The sequence below is a fragment of the Impatiens glandulifera genome, chromosome 8 (genome assembly GCF_907164915.1).
Source record: "Impatiens glandulifera chromosome 8, dImpGla2.1, whole genome shotgun sequence".
NCBI lineage: Eukaryota > Viridiplantae > Streptophyta > Magnoliopsida > Ericales > Balsaminaceae > Impatiens > Impatiens glandulifera.
In genome coordinates, this window is record NC_061869.1 from 38203809 (window position 1) to 38216034 (window position 12226).

A 12226-nucleotide genomic window follows, 5' to 3' on the forward strand; every position below is an offset into this window, starting at 1 on the left:
CATTAAAATATGTAAAATTGTTTTTTATAACGATACGATAACGTGAAATTATAAATTAACAAAATCAAAATAATTGAACAATTTAAAACTTGGTGTCTTCAAAGTTCAACCTTCACTTCATGTTTTAACTTTCTCTCCAACACGTCCAACACGGAAATACCCAAAATCAAAGTTATAAATTATAATTTACCGATTCCACTTCCCGTTCTATCGGTTGAGAAGGAGATTTAATTATATTCGTTTATACTTGGTTGGTCAAAGACTAATCGACATAATAAATTTAAATTTTCTCAAGAAACATATTAAAACCTAACAAAATAGTTATAAAATATATTATATTGTTAAAATAAAATTATATATTATAACATAATTCTAAATATATCAATAAAATATATTATTATAATATAATATATTGACAAAAAAGTATGAAGAATATTATAATAAGAAAGTGCAAATAATAATTAAAAAAAAATTTTATAAATTTATTATTTAATTTAAAAAAATTGAATTATCGGCTCCTAGTTAAACCCGGTTAATCGACCAGAACCGATCAAAACCGATAAAACTAAAATCGATAAAACCGATACCATTAACGGCCGGTTAACCGGTTTGTAAAATAAAAGTCAAAACCGATATTAACCGGAAGCGTTTAACCGGTTAACCGGCCATTTGAACACCCCTAATTATCGGAACAATTAATCAAATTTACCGTATCGTTTGAACGATCTTATGACCTAGGGTTTTTCATTTATATGTTTCCCACCCACAATACCATGACTGAGGAGGATTCAAGGAACTCTGCAACTCTTCAAGGAGTGGAAAGAGAGAGATGAAGCCGGTGGTCGGAATGGTGGTGTCAAACAAGATGCAGAAGTCGGTGGTGGTGGCTGTCGATAGGCTCTTCCATCACAAGCTCTACAATCGTTACATCAAACGCACCTCCAAATTCATGGCTCACGACGAGAACAATCAGTGCACAATTGGTGATCGCGTAAGTGAAACTCAATACATTAAAATGTCGCCATTGATTTCGATATCTTTTCTGCATTTTTCCTGTATTGTTCATAACTGAACCTTGATACTTATAAACGAAGCTATGAGTTCAGGTCAGATTAGATCCTTCTAGGCCGTTGAGCAAACGTAAGAATTGGATTGTTGCTGAAATATTAAAGAAGGCGCAGATATATCAACCGCCGTCAGCTCGTAATGCCGCTCATTCAGGCAGCCAGACAGTTGTACCTCCTTCGTCAACCTCTTAAGGTATTGCCTTCAACTAACTAAAATCGTCTTCTATTTCTACACCGACTGCGGCAATGTAATCAGTGAGCATATGCACGAGTCTATTTAACAATTAAACTGTGATGATATATCAGTAAACAATCTGCAACTTCACTAAAAGTTCAGTACTTTTGATTCTTTTCAGTTTGCCTATATTACAGTGTGATTTTTGACTTCATTTGATATGGGTTTGCTTTCAAAAGTTCATCCAAACTATTTTCTAAATCATTGTCAATTTTAGCATACCTAGTTTTCTTGATCATGATCTAGATGAAAAGAAAACCTCATGAATAGAGTTATGCTCCTACATAATCAATTCCCATTTCCCATTAAACACTCTAGCATTGTTTTCCAAAAACTCAAACCAAAATCATCAAGGTCTCTAACAATCCTTAATAACCACTATTTAGAGTTCTAACTACTAACCCTATTTACTAGTGACAAGAATTTAATCTGATTCAACTTATCATTTTGTTTTTCTCATACCTGGTTTAGACTTCACTTGCACTTTCCTTTGACACCTATATTCTACATTCCTCAAGATCTTCTTGTAAAATAAAAGACCTCAAACTGATGCATTCATTGAAAAATAGAAAGGTGTTAAATAACCCAAAACAAATCACTGCTCCTAACAATGCTGCTAATAAAGTTGAAAATCTAATTGTCCACTAAACTACAGCCTTTACCAAGTCAAGCCAGTCTAACTACAAAATTAAAATACTACTAACTAAATTGTCACCTGCCCTAAACTAAACCAAACCGCACCAGTCATTATGTCTGCAATCCGCTGCTCATTCGTCCTGTAATGCACAAGTTCAATTAATTTATCATTGGACACTTCTCTGATGAAGTGATATTAGATATGTATATGTTTACTTCTTCCACGCAATACTGCATTTTTAAACAATTTGATAGTTAAAGCATTATCGCATAATGTAGTGCATTTTTCTTGAGAATAATGTAAAGCTTCCAAAATTCTTTTTATCCAAATAGCTTGATAGACTCATGTAGTTGTTGCTATCAATTCTGCTTCAATAGTTGACAAAGTAACAATCGGTTGCTTCTCCAGTGGTACTTCTTCGATCATCATGGTCTCCTGCATAATCACTATCTGTAAAACCAGTTAACTCACTTGACTTCTCTTCCTCAAAAAAAATTCTAAGTTCCAATGTTCCCTTCACATATCTAAACTTCTTCATAATTGATTGTTTATTTCCCCTGAGTTAGGCTGCTACATTTTGTAGATTTTAGATTTTCTTATAAAAGAAAATATATATTAAACTTTGTAAAGGATTTCCATTATCTACTGCATTGCTCTATTTTCCCAACATGGGTGGGTTAGTGGAGGTGAAATAATAACCTTGTTTACTAATTTATCTTCTACAAGTTCCAACCTCCTATGAAACCTTATGGAACAAGAATGAATTTTAAAAAGTTAAAATAGAAAGAAATATTTGTTGATGTCTTTTGAATAAGATTGTTTTTGATGCTATTTTATAAATTGAGATATAAGTTATAGTTTTGTATTGGTTTGGGTATAAAAAGGTGATTGAAATTGTATAATGAAGAATAAAAGTGGTTAACTTTTGGAAAATTGACAATTCAATAATTTTGAATATTTATTGGAAATATTTCTACAATTTGAGTTACATGATAGAATACATAGATGAGAGAGTGGAGATGGAGAGTAATAAATAAGAGAGAGCGATATATGAAGGTTGTTTGTCAACTTGGGTCGTTGCAGATAGACAAAAAGAAAAAGAAAAAGAATTGAGAGAAAGGCTCCTCCTCCTCCTCTTTGGATGCTCACTCATAATGACACAATTGCTGCCGGCCATCGGATTCCGGCTAGACTATAATAATAATGTGTACATCCTCACTTCCAGTTGTTAGCGACGATGTCAGCGAGATCAACCACCCTCTGCGAGTATCCCCACTCATTATCATACCATGCAATAACCTTCACCAAATCATCTCCCATCACCATTGTCAACGACGAATCAACCGTCGATGAGACGTCAGAGCATCGGAAATCAACTGACACCAACGGCTCGTCGCACACCGACAGGATTCCCTTGAGCTCGTTATTGGCGCTCTCTCTGAAAGCAGCGTTCACCTCCTCCGCGAATGTCTTCTTCGAAACCTGCACAACCAAGTCAACAACGGACACATTTGGCGTCGGAACCCTCAGTGCGATTCCGTTGAGCTTTCCTTTCAGCGACGGAAGCACCAGTGACACCGCCTTCGCCGCTCCGGTTGAAGTAGGGACGATGTTGAGCGCCGCAGCCCTAGCACGCCTGAGATCCCTGTGGCTAGCATCGAGCAACCTCTGATCTCCGGTGTAAGAATGAGTTGTAGTCATTGTTCCCTTGATAATGCCTTGATTCGATTCGATTCAGTTCAGTTTATGGAGAAAAAAAAAAGAAAATTGTGGGTGGTGCATGCAGTTTATGGAAAAATAAATATATATGAATGGTACCGAATTTCTGGTCGAGGACTTTGACGAAAGGGGCGAGGCAGTTGGTGGTGCAGGAGGCGTTGCTGATGATATCCTCGCTGTGATTGTAGAGTTCGGCATTGACTCCAACGACGTAGGTAGGGATGTCACCTTTGCCGGGGGCGGTGATGAGGACCTTTTTAGCGCCGGCTTGGATGTGTTTTCCGGCTCCATCTCTGTCCACGAACACTCCCGTCCCTTCGATCACCAGGTCTATTTCATAATCCCTATTTTCATTTTTACAAATTCAACATTTATATATAAACCATGATAGATAGATAGTAACTTATATAGTTACATACATACCCCCAAGGTAGTAGGAGAGGGTTACGACTGGAAACGACTTTGATGATCTTTCCGTCGACTGATATGGCGTCATCTCCGACAGCCTTGACATCAGCACCGAAAGTGCCTAGTGTGGAGTCATACTTGAGAAGGTGGGAGGCCTGCTTCACACCGCCGGTGTCGTTGATGACAACGACGTCGAGCGGCGAGTTCTCCCTGCCGTGCCAACACCTCAAGAAGTTGCGTCCAATCCTTCCGAATCCATTAATGGCTACCTTCAACTTAGCCTCCACAACTCCCTTCTTTGCCACTCTTCCAACCCCAACCTGCACAACAATATTAACATGCATTAATTAACTAACTAACTTGAAGATTATTTGAAAAAGAAAGAGAGAACTGACGGAGGAGGTCTGGAAGGAGATGAGAGAAAGCAAATCCTCTTGGGATTTCCGGCCAACAGGGAACGATGAGGTGCGGAGGCCAGCAAACTCAGAGAATCCTCTGCTGGTGGTGTTAGCCTGCATAGAGAAGAATGATGAGATGATGATGATAATGATAATAATGATATGGAGATAAGAGAGATATAGACCTGGAGAGATGCAGCAGAATTCACAACGGAAATGGCAGAAGATGCCATGGAAGTTGATGATGATCTGCAGCAAAAGAAGTCTCTTGAGTGGACAGAGGGGGGTATTTGAGGTTATAAGGAGAGAGATAGAGATAGAGTGATAGTGGTTATGAATATTAGAGTCCGTGTTAATTTGGAGAGGTCGATATCTTGAGAGGAGAAGAGATAGCCTCAGGCTTTATTGTATGGTTCTCATTGCAACTCCATCTTATCCTTCACTTCCTCATCCATTCCATCACTTCCACATCTACGAATCTCTCCCTCCTCTTATAATATTTTTTGTTCTTTCATTGTGGAAACTTTAGAATTTTTTTACAAAATTTAATTCTCATCAAACCTCCACACATCGCCTTTAAAATTTATTTTTTAAAAAAGATTTTAGAATATTTTTTTTGATAATTCATTACCAATGATCTATCATGGGAAAAATCAAACAATAATTTTGGCAAAAGTTCATACTAAAGAAAAAAAAAAACACTTTGAACCCTAATAAGAGGAAAATCACAAAATCCTTGTTGTTCATAAAATTATCCCAAACCATTAATGCTCAAGGTTCGGAATGAGAACACATAAAACTTAATTTAATCCAATGGATTGATCATCATCAATTGGGCAAAAAGTCAAAATGATCTCATCAATTCTTAATTATGTTATATGTTCCTCCTCTTCTATTAGTGTTGACGCTTTCAAATGTTGTCGAAGATGGTGAATCTACATAAATCTTAAGGGACATTACAATGGAGTCATTCACCTCCCTCCGATGTGAGTATCAAGTAGTGCTCTTACATCATCATAAAGAAACTTCGATTCGTCATCAAACCTCGACTCAATAGAGGTATATCTTTGTGTCATAGACTCTTAGTCTCCTCTCCTTTTAGATGATTCCCTTGGTTACCATGATCTTCTTCTTTGTGTTGTGTAAGTGATCCTTCACTCAAATAAACTCGTACTTGGAATTCATGTGAACTCATATTATCATAAAGAAACTTTGGTTCGTCGTCAAACTTCGACTCAATAGAGGTATATTTTTGTGTTATAGACTCTTAATCTCATCTCCTTGTAGATGATTCCCCTGGTCACCGAGATCTTCTTTGTATTGTATAAGTGATCCCTCACTCAAATAAACTTGTACTTGAATGGAAGATGAATGATATTACATAGTTCAATTCATGAATAAAACATTCATCTTATTTTGATTATATATATATATATATATATATATATATATATATATATATATATATATATACCCATGAAGCATATATTTGGATGAACAAAGTAGTTTGTATTTTTTTTATTTAGTAAGTACGACCCCACAACCGTAACAATACTTCAACTTAAAGACGATTTTAAGTGAAAATTGAACCTGTGCTGTTTAGTTTTTTTATGTACTGAATCTTGTCATTTGAGCTAGTTACTGGTTAGTATTTTTTTAATACTGCCGGAGGAGCTTTTCTTCTTGTTGTGTTCTCTTTTATAGAAAATCTAGTTATCTTCAACTGTTTTACTTTTGTTTATTTATTTATTTATTTTGTTTGAGTTTTACTTTAGTAATGATATTAACTTCTTTTCTTTGCACAATCTCATTAACAATTATAAAAAATATATATCCAACCAAAAGAAATGAGATAAGATCATTTAACAGTGTAATATTCGCTTAAAAATGATGGGTTACAAGCTAATTCTAATATTCCTTTTGAATTCCAGTGGACATTTTGTAAAATAGTTCTACATCTTCCATCACATTGTTGTACAAAAGATGTAAGAAACTTCTCCATCTCTTTTGCATGTGTTTGTAAAGTATATTTGCTAACGAAAAAAAATTCTTGAAACAACAAAATTTCAATGAGAATATATAATTTATATTACGAAAATAAATTTAACTCATATTAATTGACATGTATACCAGTGTTCTTTTATCTTTTTCACTAATGTAGGTTAGAATTTTAATGGGAAAATTGTGGATCTTGCACGATCATCCACTACCGGTCTCAACTTACCCAACAAAATATTTTTGTTTTTCCTTTTTTTTTTTGTGTAGATGCTTGAATATGAGAATAATTATCTTAGATTTATTAAGTACACAAATAATTTGATTGAAATAACTAAAATATAGACCATTATTATCGACATAAATTTGAAACAACTTTAAATTATTTTTCATACATTGACTTGATGGAGAATTATTTGATGTGACTCAAAAACATTTTTTCATATATACAAAAGAGGCGAGGGTGTTGTAGATTTTTTTTCAAATGAAGTAAACTTAGATAAAGTCTCATGTAACCTCTTATAACCATCGTTCCCTATGAAATTTAGGGTTACAATATTATTTTTTTAACCATTATTTCTATAAAAAAAAAACAATTAAAAAAAGTGCAAATATTGTGGTATAATATCTAATACTTTAATATTATGGTTCTCTTATTGTGACTCACATTTAATAAAGATGATATTTAATAAGAGGTTAGTGAAAATTTATATAAGTCTACTCAATTTGAAGAAATTACATATACACCTATGTCTCTTTTCTATATAAGAGCTAGGATGGATTCAGGAATTTGTAGTGGGGTGGGTTTAAATTTTGTATAATAAATTATATATATATATAAAAAAAATACATTATATTATAATATTTAAATGAGTTGAAGTTGAAGTATACTCGAATTTTAAATCATAAAATTCATTAATAATAAAATTTATATTAATACCATTGTCTAAATCTCGTTTAATTAAAAAAAAAATTATCTTTATTTATTTATTGCGAAGTTTTATTCATTGTTCATTGCTAAAAATGTTTGTTAGTAATGGTAACAATTGTAATGTTAAAACTAAGTAAATATTTTATTAAATAGTTAAGAAAAATTTAAAAATTAAATAATATTACCATTATAAATTTTTCAGTTGTGATATTTAATTAAACATAATAAAATCAAATCAGTTATAAACATAATATACATAATTAATATTAAGAGGATATGTAATAGGGAAAAGAATTTTAAAAAATTAAAAAAAAATGAGATTTTTTATTTTGAAAATTAAAAAAATAAATATAAAAATATAAATAAAAATAAAAATAATTAAATAATAAAAAATTAATAGAATATTTCAGTAATTTAAGATTTTCATCTAAACAAATTATTACAACTAAACAAAGATTCAAATTTTAGAATATTATATGTCTATATATACATAGAGTATATATTTGAAAAGAATGAGAAGCATTGAAATGGACTAATAGAGTGAGAATTAGGGATCTCGGATTTTTTATTTTATTATATACATATAAAAAAATTAAAGATTAAGGGGTGGGCTTAAGCCCACCTCAGATCTGGTGTACATTCGTCTCTGTATAGGAGATGTTCTTGAGAAGAGTCTCACATGATTCTTTTTAAGATATGAAAAATAATTTAAAGTTGTTTCAAATTTATATAGATAACAATAGTCTATATTTTAGTTATTTCAATCAAATTGTTTGTGCTTAAAATAATTATTTTTATATTAAAACATTTACCATAACAAAAAATACATGAGGAAAATATAAAAATATTTTGAGACGGAAGAGAAGTTTTCAATGACATTAGTAGTAAGGCAGGACGTCTCAGTGGAAACAATCAATATAAGTTTATGCGTCATTTAGGTACATGATTGGGCGAGATCTCACCATTTGTCTGATTAAATTTCTCGCATGGAAGATAAAAAAAAAGTGTAAGCGTCAATAAAAGTGAATTAAGTTTTATTTTCGTAATAAATAAAATATATTCTAATTCAAATATTTTTGTTTAGATGAATATTGCAAAGATAACTTAGAATATATGGAGAAGTTCATTAAATACACATTTCCAACCCGAAAATTTTTGATAGAAATGTCTCCCCTAGAATTGAGAAGGAAGATTAGGAGTTTCTTGTAAAATTTATCACTTTGTAAGCGAAAATTATAATGTTAAATAAATTCGAAGAATAACAAAATAAAAGTATGGTGCATCGAATCGGAATATGAAATAGTGAGACATTATATTTGTGTCGTATATATATTAAAACATAAAATTGTGTTTGATTTAATATATATTAAAAAATACGAGATGAACATTCTCCTAATTAAAAAAAAAATTTTTTTTTAGAAAAAATATAGTTTTTCTTGATATGCAAGTAATATAATATTTTTATTACACTTTATTTATCTTGTAAATATGACCTTTTTTTAGGGCCAAATATACTAAGGCACCAAACAAATGAATAGTTTCTCATCATCTATAAGACACCATACTAAAATAAAGTTTAGATTAACTATTCACCTAATTTTATGTTATTGACCTTCATTTTTAGATTAAAATTGACATTTGTTTTGGGTTGAAATTTTCCTTTATTGAAAATGACTATTGTTTTAGACTGAAAATGGCCCTGGTTGTAGGTTGAAAATTAACAATATTTTAAGCTAATATTGGTCTTTTTTTTAGGTTTATGATTTTGTTTTTTGAATGATGTAATGTTATTGAATATTTATAGGGGATATAAACTTAAAAATTTTATACTCATTTGAAATTTTGTATTATTTAGTTGTGAACATTTATTTGGATGGATTGTGTTTATTAAATGGTTATATTTGTTGAAAAAAAACTATATTTACAAAGTTTTGATTGTTTTAGTGTTTACTTTTGTTGTCAAATTATTTAGATAATAATTTTTAGTATTTTTTTATAAAACTTATATTGACTAGTTTTTAATTGTTGAATTGTAATTAATTCTATTTATTATTTTTTTTATCTTAATATTTTATGGGTCCGGAAGAATGAATAAAAATTGTTTTAAATTTTGAGAATGAGAATATTTTTTTGATTGATATTTTTTTTATCACTTTGAATACTTAAATATAATGATATTTTGATAGAAAGACTTATATAAATTAATAATGTTCGGATCAAAATAGTTGATTAGTTTAACAAAATATTAGTATATCGATAAATTAATAATTTAAAGATGTTTTACATATAAACTTTAAATTTTCAAGTCCAATGTACATGTATATTAGTTCAAATAAATTACAAAAATAAGTTTTAAAGATTATATTCACAAATTAATTGAATTTGTTAAATTCATTATTTTTTAATAAGCCATTAAAAAATTCAACCCTTATGCTAGGATAATTAGAATATTTAAAATGTACTACCGTAAGATTTTAGAAGGATATGAGTTAGACATTTTTTCTCCAGAAAAGATTAATGTTTTAGATGCTATCAATTTGGCTGTCTCAACTTGGAGAAATGTGCAATAAGAATTCATAACAAATTGCTTTTGACACTATAAAATTCGTTCGACGAATCCAACCGACTCAAATGATTTAAACAATGTAAATTTTTGGAAAAAACATTCGTGAGCTTGAGAACTTGATTATGGGTATGCATTATCGGCACAAAATAGATATGAATTACTTGCTAGATAATTCTAGTGAAAATAAAGAATGTTTCGAGGTTCAAAACATTGAAGAAATTGTGACGGATACCATTCAAAATCCAATCGATGACGGAGTTGAGGATGGTACAATAACTTTGGAACCGGTCACTTGGAAAGAAGTATTCCAAACGACAACAACTCTTCACAACCTTTTGTTGCAATACAAGAAAACATTGTCACAACTCACAACACTTAAGTGCAATGAAGAGATTTAAAAATGAACTCAAATATAGATTTGAAGTTTAACAAAAAGAAAAAACAAGTGACTATAAATTTTTTACTAGACAATTTTTGAATTTAGAATTATTTAGTAATTATTAATTTATAATTTCGTTGGGATCAATATATATACCGAGATTTAAAAAAGTTATTATCTTATTATTTTATTGATCGTGATCTAATTTTGTACTAGTCCCAAATTGAGACTGAACATATTATTAATTTTATCGAGGCTATTAATTTACCGAGTATTAATTTATAAAGGTTTTTTTAAATATATTTAATATTATATTTTAATAAAATGAGGTTTCCTAAAATATTGTTGATCGGCTAACTATTAATTGCGATTTTATAAATGGTAGTTAGAGACTTTTAACTACGTTGTTTTTATCGCCAATGTCATCCATTAGCTGTGATTTTATAAACAACAGAACTTTTAACTTAGTTTTGTTGCCATATAAGAAAACATTGTCACAACTCTTAAGTGCAACGAGGAGATTTAAAAATGAACTCAATTAAGATATGAAGTTTAACCAAAAAAAAAAGTGACTATAAGTTCAATTTTTACTAGACAATTTTAGAATTTAGAATCTTTTAGTAATTATTAATTTATAATTTCGTTGGGACCAATATATAAACCGAGATTTCAAAAAGTTATTATTTTATTATATTGTCGATTGTGGTCTAATTTTGTACTGGTCCCAAATTGGGACGGTACAAAATTATTAATTTTATCGAAGTCATTTATTTATCGAATATTAAATTATAAAGGTTTTCTGTAACTATATTTTAATAAAATGGGGTTTCGTATACTTTTGCTGATCGGTGATTTATACCGCAGTTAAAGGCTATTTAATTTTAAATCGCAGTTAAGAGAATATTAACTATAGTAATTTGTTAGGATCTAGGTCGCGACTGGAGGACCGGGGTTGGGCCGGTTAGCGCGTCTCACTCAAAGGGTGGTGATTAATCCGGTTAGAGATTAACACCGGGGTTTCAATACTACACAAACTGTCACAAACCCTTGAACTAGGTTCAAGCGCGGAAGAGGTTTGTTTCAGGTTGAAGCAGCACACTTACAGGATAGGCAGAACCGGTTTTGAATAGGACATGTTTGGAAAATGATGGGTCGGTTTTTGTAACTTGGTGATTCGGTTTAGATAGTGTAGAGTCGGTTAAAAAGGTGTAGGTCGGTTAGTACAGCTCGGTTATAAAGTAAATCAGGCGGAAAGTAAATAACAAGACAAGTTTTTATGGATGTTCGGAGATAAAACTCCTACGTCACCCCTTCCTCTCGAAACCGCGAGAAGGATATTCACTAAGGAATACAATCCGATCGAGACTTATTTCCTGCTCGATAACACCCGTACAATTTACACCGAAATTGTAAATACACACTTCAACTTTAGCACTTAGGCCTTTTCTAGAGAGAGAACACAATCTTATCACTTGTAAATTAATTGTTCACTATGTCCCGCATTTACTCCTCTTCAGCTGCTCCTTTTATAGGTGAAATATGCCAACGGTCATATTTCATTTCCTTGAATTTGATTGGTTGAGCAGAGGTTCAGTGATTCAGACCTGGCGGTCAACTTTTCAGAGTTGGCAGTCTGTTCTTCCAGTATGTAGGACAAACCGGCTAGGTTTGTCTTTTACTCAATGTGGTAACTGACGGTTAGACAGTTGTCTGTACTTGGAAAATTGCCTTTCTGATTTATCCTGAAGTGGAAAGATCTTGTAGGACTGTCTTCTGCAGCCTGCAGACTTTCTTCAGACTTGTATGAATATGGAAATGTTCAGTCTGTTCCTTTGGTATCATTCTCAACAGATACCCGAAGTATCTTCTTATGCTGGTCGGTCATTTGACT

The 12226-nt window shown here is 31.4% G+C and overlaps 2 protein-coding genes across 2 annotated transcripts; one reads left to right on the plus strand and one right to left on the minus strand.

Moving 5' to 3' along the window:
• The first annotated feature begins 766 nt into the window (after window positions 1-766).
• On the plus strand, window positions 767-1503 carry LOC124912491 (30S ribosomal protein S17-like). The gene is made up of 2 exons (XM_047453121.1): window positions 767-991; window positions 1107-1503. Exons 1-2 carry the CDS (start codon window positions 830-832, stop codon window positions 1257-1259), a joined length of 315 nt encoding a protein of 104 aa, XP_047309077.1. The 5' UTR covers window positions 767-829; the 3' UTR covers window positions 1260-1503.
• A 1369-nt stretch (window positions 1504-2872) lies between these two features.
• Window positions 2873-4811, minus strand: LOC124911189 (glyceraldehyde-3-phosphate dehydrogenase A, chloroplastic). The gene is made up of 5 exons (XM_047451640.1): window positions 4650-4811; window positions 4462-4578; window positions 4082-4386; window positions 3758-4002; window positions 2873-3657 (listed from the first exon to the last, which is right to left on the minus strand). Exons 1-5 carry the CDS (start codon window positions 4695-4697, stop codon window positions 3155-3157), a joined length of 1218 nt encoding a protein of 405 aa, XP_047307596.1. The 5' UTR covers window positions 4698-4811; the 3' UTR covers window positions 2873-3154.
• Between the last annotated feature and the right edge of the window lie 7415 nt (window positions 4812-12226).

What these genes read in the sequence shown, in the direction of transcription:
- LOC124912491 (XM_047453121.1), top strand. Translation starts at nt 830, where the DNA reads ATGAAGCCGGTGGTCGGAATGGTGGTGTCAAACAAGATGCAGAAGTCG. An exon ending in AGTGCACAATTGGTGATCGC is followed by an intron (nt 992 to 1,106) that starts GTAAGTGAAACT and finishes CTATGAGTTCAG; the next exon opens with GTCAGATTAGATCCTTCTAG.
- LOC124911189 (XM_047451640.1), bottom strand. Translation starts at nt 4,697, where the DNA reads ATGGCATCTTCTGCCATTTCCGTTGTGAATTCTGCTGCATCTCTCCAG. An exon ending in TCTCCTTCCAGACCTCCTCC is followed by an intron (nt 4,387 to 4,461) that starts GTCAGTTCTCTC and finishes ATTGTTGTGCAG; the next exon opens with GTTGGGGTTGGAAGAGTGGC. An exon ending in CCTCTCCTACTACCTTGGGG is followed by an intron (nt 4,003 to 4,081) that starts GTATGTATGTAA and finishes AAATGAAAATAG; the next exon opens with GGATTATGAAATAGACCTGG.